The sequence below is a fragment of the Mesoplodon bidens genome, assembly GCF_964165515.1.
Source record: "Mesoplodon bidens genome assembly, chromosome: 4".
Classification (NCBI taxonomy): domain Eukaryota; kingdom Metazoa; phylum Chordata; class Mammalia; order Artiodactyla; family Ziphiidae; genus Mesoplodon; species Mesoplodon bidens.
This window is the reverse complement of record NC_138160.1, coordinates 17,156,910-17,184,823: the sequence shown is the minus strand read 5'-3', so window position 1 is coordinate 17,184,823 and position 27,914 is coordinate 17,156,910. Positions and strand designations below refer to the sequence as shown.

At 32.8% G+C, this 27,914-nt stretch overlaps 1 protein-coding gene across 1 annotated transcript in view; it reads left to right on the top strand.

Annotated features, from left to right (window-relative positions):
• CDH18 (cadherin 18) overlaps nt 1-27,914 on the top strand; it is a gene marked incomplete at both ends in the record, with an annotated part of 320,575 nt that overhangs the window by 218,345 nt on the left and 74,316 nt on the right. Inside the window, 2 exons of the mRNA XM_081233726.1 lie at nt 11,060-11,247; nt 22,750-23,003. Of these exons, the coding sequence (XP_081089852.1) occupies nt 11,060-11,247; nt 22,750-23,003 (442 nt within the window). The remainder of the gene's footprint in view (nt 1-11,059; nt 11,248-22,749; nt 23,004-27,914) is intronic.

Genomic DNA, 27,914 nt, shown 5'->3' with positions numbered 1-27,914 from the left:
CTTCTCATCCTCAAATACTTGGTGTCTCTCTTACCTTCCCTGGTAAATTTAATTATTCTCTCCCTGTCTCTGTCATGCTTTCCAGTGATTAGAAGATATTTTCACATTGAATTTAGGATTCACCAGTTAATTTGACCAAGACACCAACAACAATAAATTATGTGGATTTGTGTTTGAAGAAGAACAAAGTATGAAGTAATGCTTATAGGATGCTAGAAGGTGACTGTGTTTTGCTTTGATAAATATTTTCCTAGGATAAGTTGGAAGGCAGAAAATGTACCTAATGAAGCTATGGCTTTAGGAGAAGAGATATTAAGAGAGAATGTCTATAATATGAGTTGATTTTTATTAGCTGTATTTGATAAGATACTACAAGAAAGAGGTCAGCTCAGAAAAAAAAATCGTGTATTTTCTAATAGGCATGAAAGGGAAGAGGAAGAAATTAGAAATTTCATGACTTTTAGGGCTAAAAGTGCAAATGTAAAGGGTTCAACAAATAAATTAGCCTTAGAGCCTTAGGGACAGAAACACATAATGATTGCACACAATAATTTCTGAATTGCTATGAGCCACTGACATATTTTCCCTTTTAAACAGGGTGTTTATTTCAACAATTTTGTCCTTATTCATCCCCAGTTATATATTGAATTTTTGGTGGGCAAATAATGTGTCCTAATTCAGTGGTCTCTGGAACAAGAAAAGCCACATTGTATATGATTATATCAAAAGGTCTTGAAATCAAGACTGGTGCCATGTTTTAAAGAGATTTGGGGGTGTCAGGGAGTAGGTAAGTGGATTTTACCTCTAAGGGGCACATAGTTATTTGAGTCTAGAGAGTGGAGAGTGAATGGATTGTATTATTTGTTCACATTTCTTTCCCTCCCTTATCATGCTTTCCTGTAGGTGGTATATATGTCCCTGCTACTTTAACTGTGCTTTGCCAATGACTTTGTTTTGCTAACAGAATATGAGAAGACATGTTATGAGCCACTTTAAATGCCTTTAAGTGGTTTCATTCTGTGTTCCTGATCTTGCCTTCCCAATGACTGCCTTTTCAGCTCATACTCTGAAATGAAAATTCACTTGGAATTGAGCCTAACTTAGTAGTTGTAGCTTAGTCATAGTTCTCATATAATGCAAGATAGAATTAAATATTTGTTGTTGTAAGCTACTGAGATATTTTGGTGATTAATCAACACAGAAACAGCTGATTAATAAACATGCTATATCTGTCATATTTAGCATTATCACAGCATAATATACTGTATAGTTTTGTCATATATCTTGCCCATTTTCTTTCTCATAAGAATGTACACTCCATAAGGATGAGGATTTTTGTCTGTTTTGTTTATTCTATACTTAGTACCTGAAATTATGCTGGCACACGTAAGTAACATTTACTGAATGAGTCAATAATCTTGACTGATCCAAAACTTCATGTGGAAGAGTGCATATTCATAAATAATCAAGAAATCTTAAGGGAAAATAATGGGTGAGAGGCTGATGAAACAGATATCAACATCCATTTGGTTTGGAAAATAGGTCTAGTGGACTTTGTGGAGCCCTTAGGAAGCAGTGTAATATATACTGCAGAACTTGGTATAGGTCCAAATTGGAGTTACAGATTAAAATACATTAGGAAATGAAAGGCACTGGCACCACAGGTCATCATTGTAAAAAGTAGATAAATTGACATCATAAAGGTTTACCAAATTGATTAAAGTCATAGGCTATTTATGCTTTAAAATAAAATGAGATTATTCTATGGCACTAGAAGAGGGAAGATTAAAAAAAAACAAGGACATTAAACATAAAATGATCAATCAATATTACTACATAAACATTAAATTTCTTTAAGCAAAATATATAAACAGGGAAAAGACAAATTAAAAAAACATAACAGTCATAATAATAATTACATATCATTAATGAGATAAGAAGTTTTTAAAAAACCTTTTGTATTACAATACCAGAAAAGTTAGGAGCATTACTGCAATCAAATGGAAGATAATCTTACAGATATTCAGAGATCTGAGGATAAGCCAACTATAGGCAACAAATTTTCTTTTTAGAAAACTAATTATCATTTTTAATATAATTGAAACAAAAATAGTTTCAGTATAATAGGTAAAGAAGTCTTGGAAGTTTCTGATATAGATACATTGTTGTTCAAATAGTTAAGAAAAAGAAAAAAAAAAAAAAACAGGCACCCTGATGATGTGTAAAAGGAGATGTAGGAAATAAATTAGGAGTTCTAGAAAACTGAATATGCTTAATTAAGATCAGTCTTGAAAGCAGTAAAACTCGAAAGAACCAATAATAATATAAAAACAGCGATATAAAAATGAGGGAAAAGAGAAAAATCTTTATACAATAAGCCCAATAGTATTTTATATGTAGGGGAAGACAGAAAAATTATGAATGCAAAAATATCCCTTCAAAAACAAAAACCACAAAAAAATAAACGTTTTGAAAGAAAACTTTCATGACTAGGAAAAAAGAGACTCAGAACTCAGATTAAAGCATCTCAACATATTTTAATATAAAAATACTACCAGAGCTAAACACATCCTGGTGATATTTGTTTATTATAAAGACAAAAATAATCTCAAAATTATGGATGCAGGAAAAAAGCTTTCCTAACAGCGTTAAGTCAGCTGGGTTATTGTAGTTTTCTCCTCCACCAAAATATATCCCATCTCCTCACAATATATACTGGTTCAAATGTGGACACTGTAGTTGGTTTGGGGGAAGTTTTTTTTTTAATTTTTTAATTTATTTATTTATTTATTTATTTATGGCTGATTGGGTCTTCGTTGCTGCATACAGGCTTTCTCTAGATGCAGTGAGCGGGGGCTACTCTGTGTTACAGTGTGCGGGCTTATTTCAGTGGCTTCTCTTGTTGCAGGCTCTAGGTGCACAGGCTTCAGTAATTGTGGCACATGTGCTCAGTAGTTGTGGCTCACAGGCTTAGTTGCTCTGCAGCATTTGGGATCTTCCTCGACAAGGGATCAAACCTGTGTCCCCCGCATTGGCAGGCGGATTCTTAAACACTGTGCCACCAGGGAAGTCCTTGAGGGTGTTTTTGTATTGCCATTTTACAAGTCATTACCTACTTCAACCATCAACCAAACAAAAACTTTGCTTTGCCATGAAGGATTTTTTTTCAGTGATTCTTTACTGCTACACAATTCTGCTAGAATACCCTTCCACAGTTGATGACTGTCATAACAATAACCAAGGCTGTTCTGTTGTAGCCTGTGTATATGACAACCAAATTATTTACTATGAGTGTACTGGGGCAGCATAATTATTAAATATGATTGTTTTTTTTACAAAAGCAGAGATACGGGTTAAGAAATATAATGACTGTTTACTTACTAAATAATGTGAAACATAAATTTCTGTATCTTTAAAAACATGTCAAATGATTTGGGTTTTTATTTTTTTAATCCATAACCTATTTTATAAAAGATATTTTTTTAAATCAATTCCTTTGTTATATCAACTAGATCTATGATTATATCTATGCCATTATGAGATTTTAAAATAAATAAATATGTTCTATTTATGAAATTTATATATTTCACATATATAGTTATATGCATGACAAGTTTTCTCTAGTAAACGCTCAAGAAAATGAAACTGGGAAAAAAATAAAAATCTCTCCCCTTAATTTTAACATGGAGAATTAAGAATTAAGTCTCTTGTTTTAAATTTGTGTTTGTCCTTATGGACATAATTATAAAATTTATTTCTGGGAAACGAATACATGATCTCTCTCTCTCTCTCTCTCTCTCTCAAGCTTATACATAAATGGTGATACTGGTGATACATAAAATCTAATACATAAATGATGAAACACACACTCAAATAATATGTTGTGTGTATATATACCATGTGTTTATGTGTGTGTGCTTATATGTGTCTGTGTGAAATAAAAATCTCAATGTGAAAAAAAACCCTCAATGTGTGTTTTTTTTTTAAGTCCTCCTTTCTCCTTTTGAAAATTGGATAACACTTCTACAATATATAACCTGTTTTTGAGCTCAGTCAGAGTACTCTAAGGATTTTTTGGCAACTATAGAAATGCTGATTAGACTGTACTCTAAAATTATCCAAGATAGTGTCTTTTTATTTTTCCCCAGAGAAATTACTAAGTAAAAATAACATGGAAAGGCACAAGATCATTTACCATGTATACTAAGATTCTATGAGTTATGACCTTTGTTAATCTTATTTAGATAAGAGTACATTGTTTTCTAAATAATAAACTGACTCTTCCTATGTGATTGAATTATATCATGAATAGCAAGGCAGAACTTTAGACTATTAGTCAAAGATTTCTAAATACATTTTGAACCATATATTTTAAAGTTTCTCCCAAGTGTTTTTTACTCATATAGGGAATGCCAGGTTTCATTAAATAACAGGTAAACAAAAGTTTGTGTATTATAATTATTATCCAAAGGTGATAATACCTAGTTATTTATGGACTATTGAATCTCAGTTGTCAGAATTCTTAAAGGTGATTCTACATGTTATATGTCTTCAGGATTGATAGTTGCATGTTTTTTTGTTTTTTGTTTTGTTAGAATTAGTGTTTAGAGTAAGTTTCGTCTGATATCTTTTGTTATTTTAGGATAATTTTATATATTTCCTCCCATAGTTAATCATATTATCCTAAAAATGTGATAGAACATAAAGGTATTAAATTTAGGATTAAAGTTTCAAAGGTACATGTGAATATTTATGTTAAACACAAATACTAATAAAATATTTGAGCATTAAATGCACACTGGGCTCTTTAGAATACGCTTTCTACTCTAAAAAAACCTGGGTCCCAGAGCCTTTGGTTTCCTTGAAATTATTTAATTCCTAGTAACTCTTTTTATATATTTAGTGATCTTTATTGTCAGAGACATCCAATGCTCATTGAGTTCATCTCCATTTATCATAATATCTCTGTTTTTTTCTAATTTCCTCTTTTAGTAATCCTATAATTATCTCACTAGAATATCATATACACACACATTCATACACGCTCAGTAGTTTTATTTTCCAAGTTGCTGAAATTTTTTATCTTATTAGACAGACTCTTTATTCATTATTTTTATTCATTTGCCTATCAATGGACACTCAGGTTGTTTCCATATCTTTGCCATTGTAAATAATGCTGTTATGAACATGAGAATACAGACATCTCTTTGAGATCATAATTTCAATTCTTTGGGATATATACCCTGAAGTGGGATTTCTGGATCATATTGTAGTTCCATTTTTAATCTTCTGAGGGACCTCCATACTGTTTTACATAGTTGCTACACAATTTTACATTCCTACCAACAGTGTACAAGGATTCCAATTTCTCCACAACCTTGCCAACACATTTTATCTTTTGTTCTTCGACAATAGCCAGCCTAACAGGTATGAGGTGGTCTCTCACTATAGTGATAATTTGCTTTTCACTGATAATTAATGATGTTGAGCATCGTTTCATATACCTGTTGGCTATTGGTGTGTCTTCTCTGGAGATACGTCTGCTCAAATACTTTGCTCATTTTAAAAATTGGGTTATTCATGGTCTTTGTTTTGTTTTGCTATTGACTTGTAGGAGTTACTTATGTATTTTGGAAATTAACCCCTATCAGATATATGGTTTGCAAATATTTTCATGCATCCTATATGTTGCCTTTTAATTCTGTTGATTGTCTCCTTTGCTGTGAAGAAGATTTTTTTTAGTTTGATGTAGTCCCACTAATCTACTCTTGCTTTTATTGTCTATGCTTTGTGTCATATTCAAAAAATTATTGCCAAGACCAGTGTCAAGAAGGCTTTTTCCCATGTTTTCTTATAGGAATTTTACATTTTCACGTTTTACATCTAAGTTGTTAATTCATTTTAAGTTGATTTTTGTGTATAGTAACATAGGTATCCAATTTCATTTTTTGCATGTATGTATCTACTTTTCCAATACTATTTGGTGAAGAAACTCAGTTGCTCATATTTTTACTCTTGGCACCCTTATGAAAGATCAATTGACCTTATATGCATGGGTTTAATTCTGAATTCTCTGTCTTGTTTTATTGGTCTATATGTCTATATTTATGCCAGCACCATACTGATTAATTACTGTAGCTTTGTAATATATTTTGAAATCAGGAAGTATAAAACCTTCAGTTTTGTTCTTTTTTCTCATGATTGTTTTATATATGTTGGGTATTTTGTAGTTTCATAAAAATTTTAAGATAATATTTTTCTATTTCTGTGAAAAAGTGCCATTGGAATTGTGATTAGACTAGCATAGCATTAAATTTGTAGATTTCTTTGGGTAGTATGGGCACTTTGACAATACTAAGTCTTATAATCCTTGAGTAGAGGATGTCTTTCCATTTTTCATGTCTCCTTTAATTTATTTTGTTTTATCAATGTTTTGTAGTTTTCAGTACACAGTGATTTTATCTCCTTGCTTAAGTTTATTCCTAAGTATTTTATTCTTTTCAATGCTATTGTGAATATGATTTTTTTCTGAATTTCCTTTATGGATTGTTCATCATTAGTGTATAGGAACACAACAGATTTTTGTGTGTTGATGTTGAGAACTGCCAATTTTACTGAATCTGTTTCTTCATTCTAACAGGGTTTTTATTTGTTTATTTGGTTTTGTTTTTGTCTTATGGAGTCTCTAGGATTTTCTACCTATAAGATCATGTCATGTGCAAACAGAGATAATTCTACTTCTTCCTTTCTCACTGTATTCCTTTTACTTTTTCTTCCTTATTTATTTGGCTAGAACTTCCAGTACAATGTTGAATAGAAGTAGGTGAGAATGGGCTCCTTGTCTTCTTCTGGATCATTGAAGAAAACTTTTTTATTTTTTAACATTGAGTGATATTAGCTCTGAGCTTATCATATATGCTTTCATTATTTTGAGGTATCTTCCTTCTATACCTAGTTTGTTTTGGTATATATTCAATAATAATGGAATATTATTCAATGCTGAAAAAGAATAGAATTCTACTATATGTGACATGTATGAACCTGGAAAACATTATGCTAAGTCAAACAAGTCAGTCACAGAAGGACAAGTACTGTATGATTCCACTTATATGAGGTTTCCAAAACAGTCAAACTTGCAGAAGCATATAATTCAATAGTGGTTGTAAAGAGCAAAAAGAATAGAGGAAATGGGGAGTTGTTGTAAAGGTTCAGTTATGCTAGAAGATTAAATTCTAGAGCCCTGTTGTACCACATAGTGACTATAGTTAACAATGCAGTGTTGTGCACAGCCAAATATGTTAATAAGGTTGATCTCATGTTAAATATTTTTACCACAAAAAACAAAATAAAACAAAAACATGCAAGGAAACTTTGGAAAGCATTGATGTATTTATCACCTTGATTTTGGTGATGATATTGCCAGTGTTTGCATTTGTCTAAACTCATGAAATTGTACACATTAAATACATACTATTCTTTGTATATCAAGTGTACCTCAATAAAGCTATCAAAAAAAAGAGACTCACTGAAGTTATTCTCCTGTAATATAGAGTAATTTTAAGTATCTGGCTATTCATTCAGTCCTTGGACATTCTGCAGAAATATTCTAAACCTCTATTGATTTATAAATAAATATTATCTATCATCTATTTTGTAGTGATTAGTAGACATTTCATTTTGAATACTTTGGTATTATACATTTTAATAGTTTGAATCAGATGGGCATTATACACTTTTTAGGATATCCACTATACTTAGAATTATCTTTTTGAGTTGTATAATACCATCTTTAATTTCATGTCTAATTATTATTTCTAAAATATAATCCTCTTTTATAAGGCTTTTTTTAAGAGGATTTTTTGATTTACAACAAAATTGGGAGGGAGATGCAGATGTTCCCCATGTATCTTCTGCCCCTGCACTTAAATAGCATTCCCCATTGTCAACATCAATCACCAAAATTGTACTTTTGTTTTTTAACCAAGGATGAACTTATATTGACACATAATAATCACCTAAAGTCCATAGTTTAACTTAGGGTTTACTCTTGATATTACATATTTTATGGGTTTGGACAAATGTATAATGTAGAATGACCACCATTATAGTGTCACACAGGATGTTTTCACTGTCTTGAACATCCTCTTTGTTCTGCCTATTCATCTCTCCCCACCCCAGCCCTGGAAACCACTGATATTTTTATTGACTCCATAGTTTTGCTTTTCCAGAATGTCATATAATTGGAATCATAGAGTATGTAGCCTTTTCAGATTGGCCTCTTTCATTTAGTAATGTGCACTTATTGTTTCTCCATGTCTTTACATGCCTTGGTAGCTCATTTCTTTTTAAAAATAATATTTCCTTGTGTAGATGTGCCACAGTTTATTTATCTATTCACCAACTGAAGACCATCGTGGTGGCTTCCGAGTTTGGGCTGTGATAAATAAAGCTGCTATAAATAGTCTTGTGTAGGTTTTTATGTCAAAAGAAATTTTCATCTCCTTTGGGTAAAAACCAAGGAGCGTGATTACTGGATGGTATGGTATCCTCTAGGAGGATGAGCTGAAAATTTGAATATGACAAGTGGTTTATCTTGAGCATTGGCCGTAACAACAATAATTTATTCCTTTATAAAATAAGATGTGGAGATTAAAAGACATTTAAATACATTATTCCAAGAATAAAGTTTATCATGATTTTTGTTTGTTTGTTTGGATTTTTGTTTTGTCATGACTTTGGTTTAAATTTCCCCAAACATTATGCAAAGTGACACAGGATGACAAGAACTAAAATGGTCCTTTGTATTTTGCAAATCACTGACAACTACAGTGCAGTTGTATATGGATTATCTATTGCTGTATTGCAAATCAATCCAATTTAGCAGCTTAAAACAATGAATATTTATTATCTCACTATTTCTGGAGATCAGGAATCTAGGTTTGACTTAGCTGGGTGCCTCGTGTTCAGGTTCATGAGATCCTAGTGTAGCCAGCAGCAGAGGTTATGGTCTTATTCAAAGGCTTGCCTAGGGGGAGGCAGGGATAGTTTTTGCTTCCAGCTTACTAACATGATTATTGGCAGTTTTCAGTCACTTGTCATATGGTCCACTAGGTAGGGCTTCAATACAACCTGGTAGCTGGATTTCCCCAGGGGAACAATCTAAGGGAAAGTGAGAAAGTGTACCCATGATAGAAGCCATGGTCCTTTCATAACCTAATCTTGAAAGTGACACCTCATTAATTTTGCTATGTTCAATTTATTAGAATTGAGTCACTATACCTAGCCAACATTTGAGGAAAAAGAATTACTTAAGGGCATGAATATCAAAAAGTAGGAAACATCAGGGGCCACTTGGAGACTGCATACTAAAAGTTGTTTCACAGTTTATAATTCATAAATTCTCAAACTTATGGAAAGTGTATAAAATGTTAAAGTACTAATCTTAATATACTCCATTTTGTCCAATGGGGCATGGGGAAAAGTTACTATACTTGTAATACTTGCTGTATCAACAAGTATCAATTCTTCCTTTGCACTTGATTTTCTTCTTCCAGGGATATGCTTCCTCTTGTAGGACTCTACCAAAATGTTTTCTGGGCCATGAATCTTTATGACATACTGGTACAGATTTTTGCAACTTTCTTTGTGGAAACAATGTGCTTTGTAATACTGCTATCATAATAGTTCTGTGATTTACTTATTTATCTCTGTGTGCTGACTTTTTTTGTTGTTGTTGTTGTTTATTTTACAAGTGTCATCATCCTAGTTTTAGCTAGTTGAAAGTCCTTTGTGAGGCTTACTGAATTATGGGAAGTTATAGTTTAGCTGGAATTTATAGACTTTAGAAACCAGGAACTTGACTTCCTAGATACCTCAAAAAGTTATAGGTGATATGTTCTAATTTATTTTGCAACATTTCTATATATTTTTTCATCAGAACAGTGTTCTATTTTGTATGTAACTGCCTAGGAACATCATAATATTTTTAAGGATTCTGAAAATTATTATGGCCCTTAGATTAGTTATTTCAACATGAATTTTGGAAATATGGCCATTATCAGAAGCCCCTTTCAATGTTTCACAGCCTTGCCATCAAAGAGGGACTGACGTTCTTTCCTAGTTCCAGTTTGAATATTTCAGGAACATACTCTTTTTGTTAATCATTGTGAATCAGCTGCCTATCCTTTTACCCTTCAACTGTGAAGGGAAAGGTGCAGTCCTGTAAAAACGCGGGTCTCATGCTCTTCTCAGGTCAATTAGCTTTGTCAGGAGGGATAGAGCCTTTAACAATATGACAGATCCTAATAAAAGCACGTGATTCAGCTCAGGGGATCATGTGTTTCACAGAAGAAGGTGCTCTACCCATGAAATGTTATGTTGGTGAGGTCTGTTGAACTAAAAAATAACATTTGAAGTCAAGTAGTGTAAATATATTTATAGAGGAGAACTGGGAAATATCTCTGTTGAATAATGAATAAACTCAGACACACACACACACACACACACACACACACGTCGATGTTCAGTAGCAACATATAGCACTTTAAAACATACAATTGTACCTTTAGAAGCAAATTAGAATACTCCATACATTTACCAGATGCACTAACCTAAAAAAACTTATTATCATACCACAACTAAACAATTATTGCCTCAGAGAAATTATTTTTATGATGTTTTATATTCACTTATCCATGTGGTCTAATTGTATTTATGTATAATGTTAAATCACCATTAATTTAATCATGGTTGAAAATCTTTATAAAATTACATTTTAATTAAAGATTTATGTTATTTATATAGCTATTTGAGATTTGCTAAAATAAATAACTTGCCGTAATAGATATGATTCTAACTTGACAATAAAACAATTGGTAACAACATGTCCATTATGCTTAATGTCTAATTCATAAGTGTCTATAGGGAAATGTGAACATTTGTGGAAGAGATATAAGCATAAATAGATGTATGGTCTAAATATTTTAATGTCTTTTTCTTATGATTATTATTTTATGAACATTATTATCATTAAATAAGTTTAATATGAAATATTTTTCAGAGCACTATCAGCTGTATGTTCCTGAGTCAGCTCAAGTTGGTTCAGCTGTTGGGAAAATCAAGGCAAATGATGCGGACACTGGTTCAAATGCGGATATGACATACTCCATCCTTAATGGTGACGGTGTTGGTATATTCTCCATCTCCACTGACAAAGAGACCAGAGAAGGGATCCTTTCCTTAAAGAAGGTAATATATATATATATATATATATATATATATATATATATATATATATATATATATATATATATATATATATATATATATATATACTGTTAGTGATTTAAGCAATTCACTCATTTCTCCATGAATGGAAATTTGGCAGAGGTATGAATAATGTATATTGTCATGTCATTAAAATGATCAAATATTTCCTCTTTAATATGTAATTACATTTTAATTATGACTATGTCTAACTGTCTAAATCCTCTCTTAAGAAATGTATTTTAGTAGGGTGGGAAGATTGGATATACAATACACTATGAATGTGTCACCCCATCTTTGTTTTCAGATAACAGATTTATCATGAATGCCTGTTCTATTAATGTCATTATTCTATGCTGTACTAATCAGAGTATCATTAAGAGACCTTCTAACTAATGTAAAAAACTTCATCATGTTGGCTAACAATATTTAGACGAGTTTGCTTGATGGTCATGGATCTTTTAGTGAAGCCATTAACCTTCTTCCCCATTCTTTTTTATTCCTAAGAATTTGTCATTGGACTAAATCTATTGCTTTTTGCTTTTAAGAGACAATAATGCTCATGTCCTTGTAAAAATGAAGTGGAACACAGGCAATTAGCAAAGAAGGATTTAAATGTAATTCCTAATGCAGTATGTCTCAGTCTTTAAATGTTTAACAACTTCAGCTTGTAAATCTAGTAACATTTAGGTCCCTAGGCCCTTCCCTCCATATTTTGATTCAGAAAGGATGGAGTGGGGATAAAGAATTTGCCTTTTTAACAAGTACTCCAGATGATTCTACTGTGTAATATGTTCAGAGCACAGGATGAGAAATTTTATTCTGATGTGCTACTGTAATATCGAAGTGAACCAATCAATCTATCTTTCAATCTATCAATCATCTATTTATCTATTTGAATCTAGCTATCTTTCATCTATCATCTAGCTATATATCTAGTCATCTATTTGTGTGTTTTGTATACACTTTTCACACTGTGTAACATCTATTTATTCTTCTAATAATCACAATTTTATATTGATTTAAAATTGAGGATTAATATGCCTTTTGTATGTTACAAAAGGAGCCTGCAAAGTAGAGCTTAAAGCGTGTAAATACTTAAGAAGTAGTCATAACTGGTCTATATAAAATATTGATTCTTCACCTAAAATATCTCATTTTCATTTTTCTGAGATTGTCAAACTTGGATCAAAAATGTGTTAATAAAAATAGTCAACTTCCATGTCTTTATTTAACAAATATGTGAGCTTTGAGTGTCTCTTATGTGCCAGTACCTGTGCTCTACTAGAGTCATGAGAGCCTGAGCAGAACCAAAGTCACTGTCTTCTTGCATAGAGCTTCCAATCTATGGAAGTGGAGAGATACCAATCAAGTATCACATGCATTCTTAGATAGGTAATAAAACTGTTCTATGAAGGAGAGTTATACAGTGCTGTTGGGAAAACAAAATCTAAGGTGTTTGATGCTGTCTGATAGTCAGCAGTGATTGAACAGAGAACTGAAAGAAACTTAGGAGGTAGTTAGGTAAAGAGCATTACAGGAAGAGGAAAGAAAACACAACAAGAACCTGAATAGAATAGAACATGATAGAGTAAGGACCTAAAAAACTTCATTGATCCTGGAGCAGAGAGTGAGGGAGTTAGTGTATAGGTGAACACACAGGGCCCTGTTAAATTTTACCCAATGGAGAGCCATTGAAGCTATCTAAGCAGGAAGTGATAAGGTCTCATTTGATGTCTGTATTTCTAATTAATTGTTAATATAAACTACACAAGGACAAGACTATTTTTTAACTCATCACTGAATTCCCAATGTCTAGCATGTTTTCTGACATTGAGCAGGCATTCAAAAAACATTAGAGTATTTAATGGATATACTATGGATTAAAAAATGAAGTGAGGATTGTCTGCTTTTCATTCCTTGGATGGCTTCTTCACTCAGGTAAATCCAAGTAAGCAGATGAATAACTCTTTCTGAAAGATGAGTCTTGAACCCTAGGGAACACCAGTATTTAAGAAACAAGCAGAAAGCAGGAAAGAAATAGAGTCTTTGAAGAAAATATCAAAAAACAGAAGTGAATTTTAACATTGAAAATTCCCAAGGGATGCTGAACAGGAGGAAGATAGTCATTAAAAATGTGAAGGATTCTAGAACTGAAACAAAATTTAGGATTACAAAGATTCATTCGATTTGGCAAAAGGGAGCAGGGTGACTGTCACGAGCAGTTTTCAGCTCTCCATCCGCATCCGCATCATCATTATCATCACAATAGATAGTAACAGCAGATAACATTTGTTAAGTGTTTCCTCTGTGTCAGGATGAGTTTTAAGAACTTTTCCCAAATATTTATTGAGCTGGTACACCTATTATCATTCCTTTCAATCTAAATGGAACATTATGATATATAGGGAATATTATTATTCTCACTAATAAAACAAACTGAATCACAGAGATAAATAACTGTATCCATGTAGAAACTGATTGACAGAAAATTGAACTCAGGCACCTGTCTCTTCAGAGTCTGAAAAGTTACCCATTTTACATACTTGAATGAAAAAAAAATATATATATATATATATATATATATATATATATATATATTATTATTATTTGCTACAATGAAGAGAAGAAGAAATTTAGTATGGTGGAGAGAAAATTGGAGGCAAAGAAATGGGAGAAAAAATTAAAAGAAAAAAGAAGAAAAAAACAACACTATCCCCTTTGATAAGCTTTGTAGTAAAGCCAGGGAGAAACTTTAAAAAGCGAATAAATGAGAACATCATAAAATGGAGATGTTAATTGTAAGTTGGGAGACTGAAAGTGTGTTTATAGCAGATGGATAAAAGGTCAATAGAGACAAGAAACTGAGGATACTAAAGAGAGGGTAATTGAATTTAAAAGATGCTCTGAGGTAGAAATGGCCCTGTTTAGGATCTCGATCACAGGTGGAAGGAAATAACCTATGATAATATTCTTCCTTCTTTGACAAAATCAAACAGGAGGGAGAAATAAATGTTTGCAGAAAAGTTTGCAACGATTTAGCTGAAATATGTGTGGGGTGTGAGGGTAGAGGTGGATGATGTGAATACACACATAATCCAAAATACAAGCATATATTGTGGGGTTAAGGACAATGGGGATCTTACCACCCTGCATGGCCTCAATTAATTTGATGCTGTTTGTGAGAAATGAAGGCAAAATTATATATGTGCATATGTGTGCACATATATGTAGTTAACGTTCTCTATTCTATATTGCATACACATATACACATACTCAATAGGTATTTTTAAGGTAAGTGTTTCAATTGCATAAATGGTAACGACTATGTACTGAAAATAACCTTGATAATGAGTCCAAATTATCTTTCTCTTTTTTTCCTGAATTTATTTTCTAATGTACTCTACACTTCCGCTAAAATGCATTAATATTTGCATTGATCTATTTTCTTAGTCCTTCAGATTAGGATTATCAGTTTTAGAGTTATTCCATTGCTGTATATTTTATGTTATAAATAATTACAATTTGAAAACTAAACTGTATAACTCTGTGGATTTTAACCTTTAAGAGGCACTCATTCAGATGACAGGGAAGAGTAAAAACAGTCCTTTCAAGCCTGTTCCTTATTTAATCTCTAAGGCAGCTCACTTTAGCCAGCAAGGCAGAACAGCTAATCTTCCCAAAGATCAAAATCAGCACTGCTCTATAAATCAGCTTGCAAGAGCATCTGCACATTCCTGTCCATATCATGCCTTCATCAGAAAATCGCCAAGTTGATTTCACCAGTCCATGGTGTGGTACATTGTAAATACCCTTTGATAACTTTCATTTATTGTTTAATGGAGCCTGACTGGGTGGAAAGGGGGAAAAAAGATATGGATGAATGCAACTTGATGTGCTCTTTCCTCTGACATAAATCCTGTAGCTAAGGATGGGCTTCATAGCAGTCTCTCTCCGATTCTCTTCTTGTGGTCCATATGCCAATTTCTTTCTTTATAATAGGCAGTTGTTCCATTTTGCTTTTTAATTCAAGGCTCCAATCCTATTTGCTTTCCTGACTCTCAGCAAATACTGTCTGTAATATCACTTTTCTTCTTCAAGTGTATTTAACTGCAAATACAATGCCTAATATTTTAAGCCAAAAATCTTAAACTTGGTTTTCAAGTCAATGAAGGGTGGTGGAAAATACAATCTTTACTGTCAGATGAAATATAAATTTTGGTCTTGCCATTTAAGAGATCTATGAATTATCTCAAGTCTTTTAATCTTCAGCTTTCTTATTTAACGTTTTACGAAGTGATAATTACAAAGAGATAAAATAAGGTAAAATAGTACTCTAGGCTGTGTCTGGCTAATAAGTACAATAATACCTCAATATCTTTTGGAACTCCAAAAAAGAGGGGATATATGTATATGTATAGCTGATTCATGCTGTATAGTAGAAACTAACACAATATTGTAAAGCAACTATACTTCAATAAACATTAATTTTTAAAAATAAAAAATAAAAACAAAAGTTACCATAAAAAAGTACAATAATACCTCAATATCTACAATTCTTGTCTTCCTTTCTTTTTCTATTTGCACCAAACTTTAATTACACTTTTCAGACCTCTCCATGTGGTTATTTTACTGCCCTCCTTTATTTCATGTTATCCAAATCACCTGTAATCACACAAAGAATTACACATCCTGTGTATATATTTTGAATGATGTCAATATTCTCTTATTGAAGCATAGTTGATTTACAATGTTGTGTTAGTTTCAGGTGTACAGCACAGTGATTCCTATATATCTATATCTATCTATCTATCTCCTTTTTCAGATTTTTTTCCCTTATAGGTTATTACAAAATATTGAGTATAGTTCCCTCTGCTATAAAGTAGGTCCTTGTTGGTTATCTGTTATATGTAGTAGTGTGTATATGTTAACTCCATCCTCCTAATTTAACCCTCCCCACCCCCCTTCCTCTTTGGCATCACATGCACATGCTGCCACTCATGGCTCTGAGTGATCTACTTCCCCCTCTGTCTTCTGTAAAATATTTTTATCAAAGTTCAAGTTTAATTTTGTCTTTGCAGTACAATATTTCCAGGGATGTTTCAGTCACAAATACTTTCTTTGAATTATCTTCTCTGTTTTATGTATCAAGGTAGGCATTTCACTAATTTTTCACTGTAGGAAACACAGCAATTCCATATCCCTCTTAAATCTGCTAGATCTAATAGAGTAGAAAGAACTTATTCTAATTATTCATTATGAATGTACTGATAATTTCCATGAATGTGTATCTGTGTGTGCTACAAGTGTATCTCTGTCCACAGTAGTTATTAAACATTTTTGCAACTGGCTACCTTCTATTTTTTTAAAATTTTTATACTGTAGTGTGTAAAATATCTTTATACAACTTTATTTAACAAAGGATCAGAGATGGATGGTGAGAGTAAACATAAAAAGTTATACAAATATTTTTTAAGTTTAAATTAATCCTAAGAGAAAGTATATGAAATGTTTCCAGTTATAGCCATACTAGTTCCATTCCAAATAGCCATATTTAAAAATTTTTAGTGGATTGCATTTATTGAAATTTTCTTTATCATTTCTTTGACTTGTGTTGAGTGACAGAATAAGAATCAGGATTTTCTTTGCTATTGGGTTGTAAAGTTTGGGGATTGTGAACCACAATGTGCAATAAAAAAATAAGGCATCCCAACTTATTATAAATGCACACACAGGCAAACACATATGCACACTTTGTATATAAGAAGAAATAGGTTTCTAATGCTAATGAACTATTTACAGAAACTAAACATTCATTAGAGATTTTATTATTTAAAAAATCAGCCAAGCTTCTACTTTTATTCTTATAAGATTCTAATATCTGGAAAGTGGTCCTCCTGCTCAGCTGGAAGCTGAAGAGGAAAGTCCAACTTTCAATTCAATGAAATCTATCACTATATTTATAATACCTTTTGATAGATGATGGCTTTGGGCAAACTTTTGTTCTGACTCTTCACCTATAGGCATGGCCATGGGTGATAGATCCACTGAAACTATTTTGAACATCAATTAACAGTTTTTAACACATATTCCTACAATATAATTTAGTGTACTCATTCAAATAGCCTGTTGAGTTAAGCTATCCACACCCATGGGTTATTGGTAAGTTTTCATATGTGTGGGGCTATTGAAATATCCACACATATAACACACATGTATATGTGTTAATATGTAAATATATATAAATAATATAATATAGAATATATAAATATACTTCATATATATTATGTATGTGTATTTGTTATTTAAAATATTTTAAAATATTTAAAATATTTTCATTCATTTCTCCAGTCTTCAAATGAGAGTGAGTTCATATGTAAGATTTATTTGTATCAATAACCTTGGAATTATGCACATTAAATGATCATGACACTCTTCTGCATAGAGAAATTTATAATATAGCTTATACAAGTGTTCCAGTCTTCGCAGAATGTCCACCATCCAGGAGAGGACTTTCACAAGGACCACGAATCATGGCATAATAAGAAAGCCTAGCTGATGAAACATTTAACCTCATGCAATTTTTCTTATGTTTTTAGCAAACTACTATCATGTAAGATATGCCATTTTTCAGAAAACAATAATTAATAATAATTTCAGTCACTATTCCAGGATTTGGCCACTTTTTGCATAATTGAAGTGACATTTTTTCATGTATTAAAATGTTGATATCTGTCCTATTATTATCCTCCCATTCATGCAATGGAAAACCAGGATGATGATGCAATATAGAAACTGGACCAAGGAGAGGTCCTATGGAGTCTCTTCTCTTATTATTTAGGAAAATATAATTTTAGGACTTTCTTAAACTCCAAGAAGAATTGAGTCATAGATCAACTTGGCTAAATGCTGTTTTCAGTATCCATCTATTTATGATGGTTATATAGTTCCAGAGGAGGAATATATTAGTGTGATTTAATGAATAGTAGAAGTGATTAATGAGAAAAAATTAAGATGTTCCAAATATGTAAAGCTGGCTAGAAAGATGATAACTTATCTACAGGAATATGAAATGTGTTCATATTAAAGAGGGAAAATTATGATTTTAAAAGTTAGAAAGAGCAATAATATGTGAAAGTAATTACTAGGAGTAATAGGATAAAATTAAGAAACTAAAACTTAAGATGAAAATTGGAGTCAACTCAGTGACAGTGAACTGCATTAGGACATTAAACAGTAACTAAAGAAAAGTAAGAGGAGCCCCACTGCCTGGGGAAGTTAAAATTACACCAGAATAAACACATTAAAAAAATTAAAATTGAAGTTAACTAGTTAATTTCTCATTTCAAATAAATGATTGTTTCCTAGTATAACTATATCTTATGTGATAACTGACACATACATTATTAAAAAATAATTTTAATTTACTAAATTTGACAACAATAATCATAGCATTTGTTAACTATGGGCATCAATGAGTTGGTAGCTTTGTTTTCTGACTCTCAGAACTTGGACCACAAGTGAGACTTGTCCAGGGAATTAAACCCAAAACAAATTCTATAAAAATGAATAAAGAATCTGATGGTGTTCCAGGAATATTTCTCTCTAAACATTAATATTATGTTAGTAAACTCCAGGAGAACACCTTTGCCTTAGGATCATCTACTTCTTGTCTTAAACACTGAACTCGTAATCCAAATTTGCAGTTTTTAAAAAAAGAAAAGGAAACTTGGCATAGTTCTGAAACTTTGTTAAATGAAATAAACTATGTTCAAATTGTAAACACTCACCCCCCCCCAACCAAATACCTTGGTGAGGCCAGATATATGGAGCAAATAATGGTGAACATTATCAAAGACTGGAGCCTATTCTTTCCAAGAGTCTGCAAGTAGCTCAAAAGGGAAGAACTCTTTCCACAGTTCTTTTTTTCAGCTTGATTGTTTTAATCATCTGTTCAATCCAAATGATTATTGTCAGAATCCAGCCCAAAAAACCTACAAGCATGGGCAGTTGAAATTTTAATATAGTATAGCTGGAAAAAAAGCTATTTATTATGCTCATAAACAACCTCTGGCTCTATAATCGCCCTTATCAAGTTCCTACTGTGCCTCATGTTTATGGAATTACTCTGTATCCACTTTTGTTTTGTTTTGTTTTAAGGCAGGAGAAGTGTATGTTTTGTGTTATGTAAACTCATAGCCAGACATTTCATGTTTTTGCCTTCTTTGGTACTCTGACAACCTGAGTACATTACATTTTCTTGTAAGTTTTTTCCTCCACCTTTTCATCAAAACCAGGTTTTAGATGAATAGGTCTCACTGTTCTTGGTATACTGTTTTTGATAGACTATTTTAGGTAATAAAAAAAATCTGCTGGTAACTATGGAAGGTGAAACCCACAGGCAGAGTTCTAACTAATTTCCCAGGAACAAAAGATTGCTAGGAAATTACTGGGATATCTCTTTACAATGTATGAATGGTAAGTATTTGGAAAGTTTTACCAGGGTTTACAGTAAGAGGAAAAATAAGAATTATAATCCTAATCCAATCTCTATATACTATTGTAATTTTAATACAAAACAAAGAATTAACATACTTTATATTGTATACAAAATCCTGCAATCTCCAAGAATAAATAGTGTAATTTCTTCCCAGTTTTTCTATACTTGCAATTTAGCACTGCCATGTTTTCTTCATAAATGAGGTTGTTAAAAATATTTCCATCTACATTAATTCATCTGCTTCTAAATTCCTGTCCCAACCTGAAATAATCCTCCTCTTTCCTTAGTGATTCAAGATGGGTCCTATCCATCCATCTGCCTGAAAAACAAGTCCTCCAAAATGATTATCCTTCTCTTGGGGTAGTTAAATATACATGAGATAATCATAAACATGAAACCATGTGTTCACATAAACAGCCTGTACATTTGCAGTAGGTAGGTGAGTGCTAAGAAAAATGACATCTAACTTGCCAGGGGACCTGATAAAAATGGAAAAAGAGATGCCTGTCATATTGGATGCACAGCTTGATAATAATATCTGATGGGGTAGAGGTGGCCAAAAATATCCCCACAAATTTCATTGAGAGTCTTTCTCTTAATCATTATAAAGTCTACCAGATGCAGCAAATTGAGTCTAAAAACTTACACTGATATTAAACAAGTAGTAAACCTACCAAGTGTGTTGCTTTCCATGAGCAAAATGCCTGGATTCTGACAGTCCATGCTCCTCTGCGCCAAGGGGACCACACCTGTGCACCTAATTCTTTTTTTTTAAATTTAATTAATTAATTTATTTTATATTTATTTTAGGCTGCATTGGGTCTTTGTTGCTGCACACGGGCTTTCTCTAGTTGTGGCGAGACGAGGCTACTCTTCATTGCAGTGCATGGGCTTCTCATTTTGGTGGCTTCTCTTGTTGTGGAGTACTGGCTCTAGGCACGCAGTCTTCAGTAGTTGAAGCACATGGGCTCAGTAGTTGTTGTGCACCTAATTCTTGATAGGCAGAAAGTGTGTACCATTTCTAGAACAGGTGATTTAAATTTGGATGAAACTTCTTGAATTAACCTAAGACATACTTATTTACTAATGTTAAGGAGAGAGGAGTCAAGGAAAGAAGTACAATAAATCTGTGGGTCCAACTGAAAGTAATACAATCTGCCAAACACAATGGATGTTAGTTACTTTGGCAATTCATTTCTAGTTTTAATTCCCTGAGAAGGAAATGAATCCCACTTGGTGGGTTATAAACTTCAGATCAATTAGACCTTCTTTAAAGTAAAAAATCTAAAATACATAATATCTGCACCATATATAAATGTATATGTATTGTATATATGGTTCATATTTAAGAATTTTAGTTTTAAAATTATTTAAAATTGTATTTTGTCTTATAAACACTTGTAAAATATTGTAATGACCCAGTCTCATCCATGTCCCTGAGAAGTATTCTAGGTTCTTAGTATCTGGTTTGGAAATTAAGTGGTTGTTTTTCCTTCTATGCAATCTCCAGTCTCTGGGAAGGCCAATTTTCTAAGGCAATTCAGAAAAAAAAATAGGGGAAATAATCATCAGTAGGACTGATCTTCTGTTTATAAGATCCCATTAAGGATACTCTACAAATTATCCTTGGCTTTTAGGGTAAAGGAACATATCTGAGTTCCTCCATAGGGAATGATCATACTCTGATCCTGCTAAGAAAGAAGGCTGCAAGATTGAAGCAGGCTACTGAAAAATCAGTGAAAGAAATAGGGATGAAAAAATATCTATTGTTTCTTTTCATAGGTGTTAATCTATAGGTAATTCACAATGCTCAAAATAAAGGCTGATATCTGTATCACATGCACTAGCATCAACATGGAGACTTTTGATGTTGCTAATCCTAAATCTAAGCTCATTTTAGGTCACAGAGCCTATGTGTGTCATGTTTAACACTTTCAAAACCTTCAGTTCTTACCTAAAAAGGTACTTCCCCTTGCAAATATTACCTACCTGCTCACACACTTCTGTATCTATGTTTGTATCCTTATTATTTTCATAATACCTACTATGTCTCATAACACTAAATGTACAATGCTATAAATGTCTATAAATCTTAGACTGTGTATTCCCTGGGACAAAACACTAGACTGACTTTATTCTTATTCATTATTGTATGCTAAGCCAAATTAATGATTCCTGACATATATAATTAATAGAAAAAAAATTGGCTAGGTGATTTAAAAAATAAGAAAAAAAATTATGAAAAACTATTAATGTAAATTCAAAGCTAAAATGTAAATGTTAAAAATGAACAGAATACTGTAATAAAAAATAAAGTTGATCAAAACATAATAAAGGGAATGAAAAAACAAAACTAATATATGAAATGGTATTAGCAGCAAAAAAGAAAGTAAAAAAAATACAATTAAAACAACAAAAATTCAAAAGTCTGTATAAAATCTTTTGCTAAAATTTCAAGAAAATATTGTTGAATTGAAAATGTAAACATTTATCCAATTTTAAAATAAGATACCAAGTTTAAAACCAGCAAGGTGAAAATAAGATAATAGATAAAAATCAATGGTGAAAGATAAATTGTTTAAATGCAAAATAAAATATGTATTTTTTAAATTTAGCAAATTAGTAGCAAATATTTTAAAAATTAGTAATTTAAGCTGAAGAGGAGATAGAAAGAAGTTACCAGAAGGGACTAAGAATGAGTCTGCAAAAATCAATATTTGTTTGACTGTGGGAAATTTCCTTTTGTTGCTAGTTATCATCGTATTTATGGCTCTGAAAAATCACAATTGATTTAGACTTGAGTTTCCATGATTTCTGCTTTAGGTGTTACTGTTAAGATAAACTTCATAGTTTGTTTATAAATGGAAGTAGATTGACCTAAACTTACTCATGTTTGTCTGTTTCAAAAAAAGGAAAAGAAAATATTTGTTTGACAAGTGATGGTAGTCATAATATTGGAAACTTTATTTTTTTTTTTCCCACAGCCACTGAACTATGAGAAAAAGAAGTCATATATCCTCAACATAGAAGGAGCCAATACACATCTTGATTTTCGCTTTTCTCACTTGGGTCCTTTTAAAGATGCTACCATGCTGAAGATCATTGTTGGGGATGTAGATGAACCACCACTATTTTCCATGCCTTCCTATGTCATGGAAGTCTATGAAAATGCCAAGATTGGGACTGTTGTTGGCACAGTTTTGGCACAAGATCCCGACAGTGCTAACAGCTTAGTAAGGTATGGTATACTTCCACCTTTTAGACATATACAGATTTTATTGACTCTCACAGTAATTTAAAATGAATTAAATAATATTTAAAATATTTCTTTTCTATGTTATTTTCTTTTTTTTGCATATGTACCATTGTATTATTTTTTAACAACTTTATTGGAGTATAATTGCTTTACAATGGTGTGTTAGTTTCTGCAGTATAAAAAAGTGAATTGGCTATATGCATATGTATATCCCCATATCCCCTCCCTCGTTTGTCTCCCTCCCACCCTCCTTATCCCACCCCTCTAGGTGATCACAAAGCAGCCAGCTGATCTCCCCGTGCTATGCAGCTGCTTCCCACTAGCTATCTATTTTACATTTGGTAGTGTATATATGTCAATGCCACTCTCTCACTTCGTCTGAACTTACCCTTCCCCCTCCACATGCCATCAAGTCCATTCTGCATCTTTATTCCTGTCCTTCCCCTAGGTTCATCGAACCTGTTTTTTTTTTTTTTTTTTTTAGATTCCATATGTATGTTTTAGTATATAGTAATTGTTTTCCTCTTTCTGACTTACTTCACTCTGTATGACAGACTATAGGTCCATCCACCTCACTACAAAAAACTCAGTTTCGTTTCTTTTTATGGCTGATTAATACTCCACTGTATATATGTGTCACATCTTCTTTATCCATTCATCTGTAGATGGACACTTAGATTGCTTCCATGTCCTGACTATTGTAAATACAGCTGCAATGAACATTGTGGTACATGACAATTTTTGAATTATGGTTTTCTCAGGGTATATGCCCAGTAGTGGGATTGCTGGGTCATATGGTAGCTCTATTTTTAGTTTTTTTAAGGAACCTCCATACTGTTCTCCATAGTGGTTGTATCAATTTGCATTCCCACCAACAATGCAAGAGGGGTCCCTTTTCTCCACATCCTCTCTAGCATTTATTGTTTCTAGATATTTTGATGATGGCCATTCTGACTGGTGTGAGGTGATACCTCATTGTAGTTTTGATTTGCATTTGTCTAATAATGAGTGGTGTTGGGCATCTTTTCATGTGTTTGTTGGCAATTTGTATATCTTCTTTGGAGAAATGTCTATTTAGGTCTTCTGCCCATTTTTGGATTGGGTTGTTTGTTGTTTTGATATTGAGCTGCCTGAGCCATTTGCATATTTGGAGATTAATCCTTTGTCACTTACCTCATTTGCAAATATTTTCTCCCATTCTGAGGGTTGTCTTTTCATCTTGTTTATGGTTTCCTTTGCTTTGCAAAAGCGTTTGTTTCATTAGGTCCCAATTGTATATTTTTATTTTTATTACCATTTCTCTAGGAGGTGGGTCAAAAAGGATCATGCTGTGATTTATAACATAGAGTATTCTGTCTATGTTTTCCAGTAAGAGTTTTTTATTGTCTGGCCTTACATTTAGGACTTTAATCCATTTTGAGTTTAGTTTTGTGTGTGATGTTAGTGAGTGTTCTAATTTCTGTCTTTTACATGTAGCTGTCCAATTCTCCCAGCACCACTTATTGAAGAGGCTGTCTTTTCTTGATTTTATACTCTTGCCTCCTTTATCAAAGATAAGGTGACCATATGTGTGTGGGTGTATCTCTGGGCTTTCTATCCTGTTCCATTGATCTATATTTCTGTTTTTGTGCCAGTACCATACTGTCTTGATTACTGTAGCTTTGTAGTATAATCTGAAGACAGGGAGCCTGATTCCTTCAGCTCTGTTTTTTCTTTCTCAAGATTGCTTTGGCTATATGGGGTCTTTTGTGTTTCCATACAAACTATGACATTTTTCCTTCTAGTTCTATAAAAAATGCCTTTTGTAGTTTGATAGACATTGCATTGAATCTGTAGATTGCTTTGGATAGTATAGTCATTTTCAAAATCTTGATTCTTCCAATCCAAGAACATCGTATATCTCTCCATCTGTTTGTATCATCTATAATTTCTTTCATTAGTATCTTATAGTTTTCTGCCGACAGGTTTTTGTCTCCCTAGGCAGGTTTATTCCTAGGTATTTTATTATTTTTGTTGCAATGGTAAATGGGAGTATTTCCATAATTTCTCTTTCAGATATTTCATCATTAGTGTATAGGAATGCAAGAGATTTTGGTGCATTAATTTTGTATCTTGCACTCTACCAAATCCATTGATTAGCTCTAGTACTTTTCTGGTAGCATCTTTAGGATTCTGTATGTATCGTATCATGTCATTTTCAAACAGTGACAATTTTACTTCTTCTTTTATGATTTGGTTTCCTTTTATTTCTTTTTCTTCTCTGATTGCTGTGGCTACAACTTCCAAAAATATATTGAGTAATAGTGGTGAGAGTAGGCAACCTTGTCTTTTTCCTGATCTTAGAGGAAATGGTTTTAGTTTTTCAACATGAAGAACAATGTTGGCTGTGGGTTTGTCATATATTTCCTTTATTATGTTGAGGTAGATTTCCTCTATACCTACTTTCTGGAGTGTTTTAATCATAAATGGGTATTGAATTTTGTCAAAAGTTTTTTTTTTCATCTATTGAGATGATCATATGATTTTAATCCTTCAATTTATTAATATAGTATATCACATTAACTGACTTGCATATATTGAAGAATCCTTGCATTCCTGGGGTAAACCCCACTCGATCATGATGTATGATTCTTTTAATGTGCTGTCGGATTCTGTTAGCTCATATTTTGTTGAGGATTTTTGCATCTATGTTCATCAGAGATACTGACTTGTAGTTTTCTTTTTTTGTGACGTCTTTGTCTGGTTTTGGTGTCAGGGTGATGTTGCCTCGTAGAATGAGTTTGGGAGTGTTCCTCCCTCTGCTATATTTTGGTAAAGTTTGAGAGGGATAGGTGTTAGCTCTTCTCTAAATGTTTAAGAAAATTCACCTGTGATGCCAGCTGTTCCTGGGCTTTTGTTTGTTGGAAGATTTTTTTTTTTTTTTTTTTTTTTTTTTTTGTAGTACGCGGGCCTCTCACTGTTGTGGCCTCTCCCGTTGCGGAGCACAGGCTCCGGATGCGCAGGCCCAGCGGCCATGGCTCACGGGCCCAGCCGCTCCACGGCATATGGGATCCTCCCAGACCGGGGCACGAACCCGTATCCCCTGCATCGGCAGGCGGACTCTCAACCACTGCACCATCAGGGAGGCCCTGTTGGAAGATTTTTAATCACAATTTCAATTTCAGTGCTTGTGGTCAGTCTGTTTATATTTTCTATTTCTTCCCGGTTCAGTCTCAGAATATTTTCCTTTTCTAATAATTTGTCCATTTCTTTCAGTGTGTCCATTTTATTGGGATATAGTTGCTTGTAGTAATCTCTCATGATCCTTTGTATTTCTACAGTTTCAGTTACTTCTCCTTTTTCATTTCTCATTCTGTTGATTTGAGTCTTCTCCCTTTTTTTCTTGATGAGTCTGGCTAATGGTTTATCAATTTTGTTTATCTTCTCAAAGAACCATGTTTCATTGATCTTTGCTATTGTTTGCTTTATTTCATTTTCATTTATCTCTGATCTGATCTTATGATTTCTTTCCTCTGCTAACTTTGGGGATTTTTTGTTCTTCTTTCTCTAAATGCTTTAGGTTTAAATTTAGGTGGTTTGTTTGAGATTTTTCTTGTTTCTTGAGATAGGATTGTATTGCTATAAATATCCCTCTTAGAACTCCTTTTGCTACATCCCATAGGTTTTGGGTTGTCATGCTTTCATTGTCATTTGTTTCTAGGTATATTCTTATTTTCTCTTTAATTTCTTCAGTGATCTCTTGGTTATTTGGTAATGTATTGTTTAGCCTCCATGTGTTTGTATTTTTTACAGTTTTTTTTTTTCCTGTAACTGATATTTAGTCTCATAGTGCTGTGGTCAGAAATGATACTTGATAAGATTTCAATTTTCTTAAATATACTGAGGCTTGATTTGTGGCCCAAGACATGATCTACCCTGGAGAACGTTCTATGAGCACTTGAGAATAAAGTGTATTCAGCTGTTTCTGGATGCAATGTCCTATAAATAGCAGTTAAGTCTATCTTTCTTAATGTGTCATTTAAAGCTGGAGGAATCAGATTCCCTGACTTCAGACTATACTACAAAGCTACACTAATCAAGACAGCATCATACTGGCACAAAAACAGAAATATAGATCAATGGAACAGGATAGAAAACACAGAGATAAACCCACACACATATGGTCACCTTATCTTTGGTAAAGGAGGCAAGAATATACAGTGGAGAAAAGATAGCCTCTTCAATAAGTGGTGCTGGGAAAACTGGACAGGGACATGTAAAAGTATGAGATTAGAACACTCCCTAACACCATACACAAAAATAAGCTCAAAATGGATTAAAGACCTAAATGTAAGGTCAGAAACTACAAAACTCTTGGAGGAAAACATAGGCAGAACACTCTATGACATAAATCACAGCAAGATCCTTTTGGACCCACCTCCTAGAGAAATGGAAGTAGAAAGAAAAATAAACAAATGGGACCTAATAAAACTTCAAAGCTTTTGCACAGCAAAGGAAACCATAAACAAGACCAGAAGACAACCCTCAGAATGGGAGAATATATTTGCAAATGAAGCAACTGACAAAGGATTAATCTGCAAAATTTACAAGCAGCTCATGCAGCTCAATAACAAAAAAAAACAAACAACCCAATCCAAAAATGGGCAGAAGACCTAAATAAACATTTCTCCAAAGAAGATATACAGATTGCCAACAAACACATGAAAGAATGCTCAACATCATTAATCATTAGAGAAATTCAAATCAAAACTACAATGAGATATCATCTCACACCAGTCAGAATGGCCATCATCAAAAAAAAATCTAGAAACAATAAATGCTGGACAGAGTGTGGAGAAAAGGGAACACTCTTGACTGCTGGTGGGAATGTGAATTTGTACAGCCACTATGGAG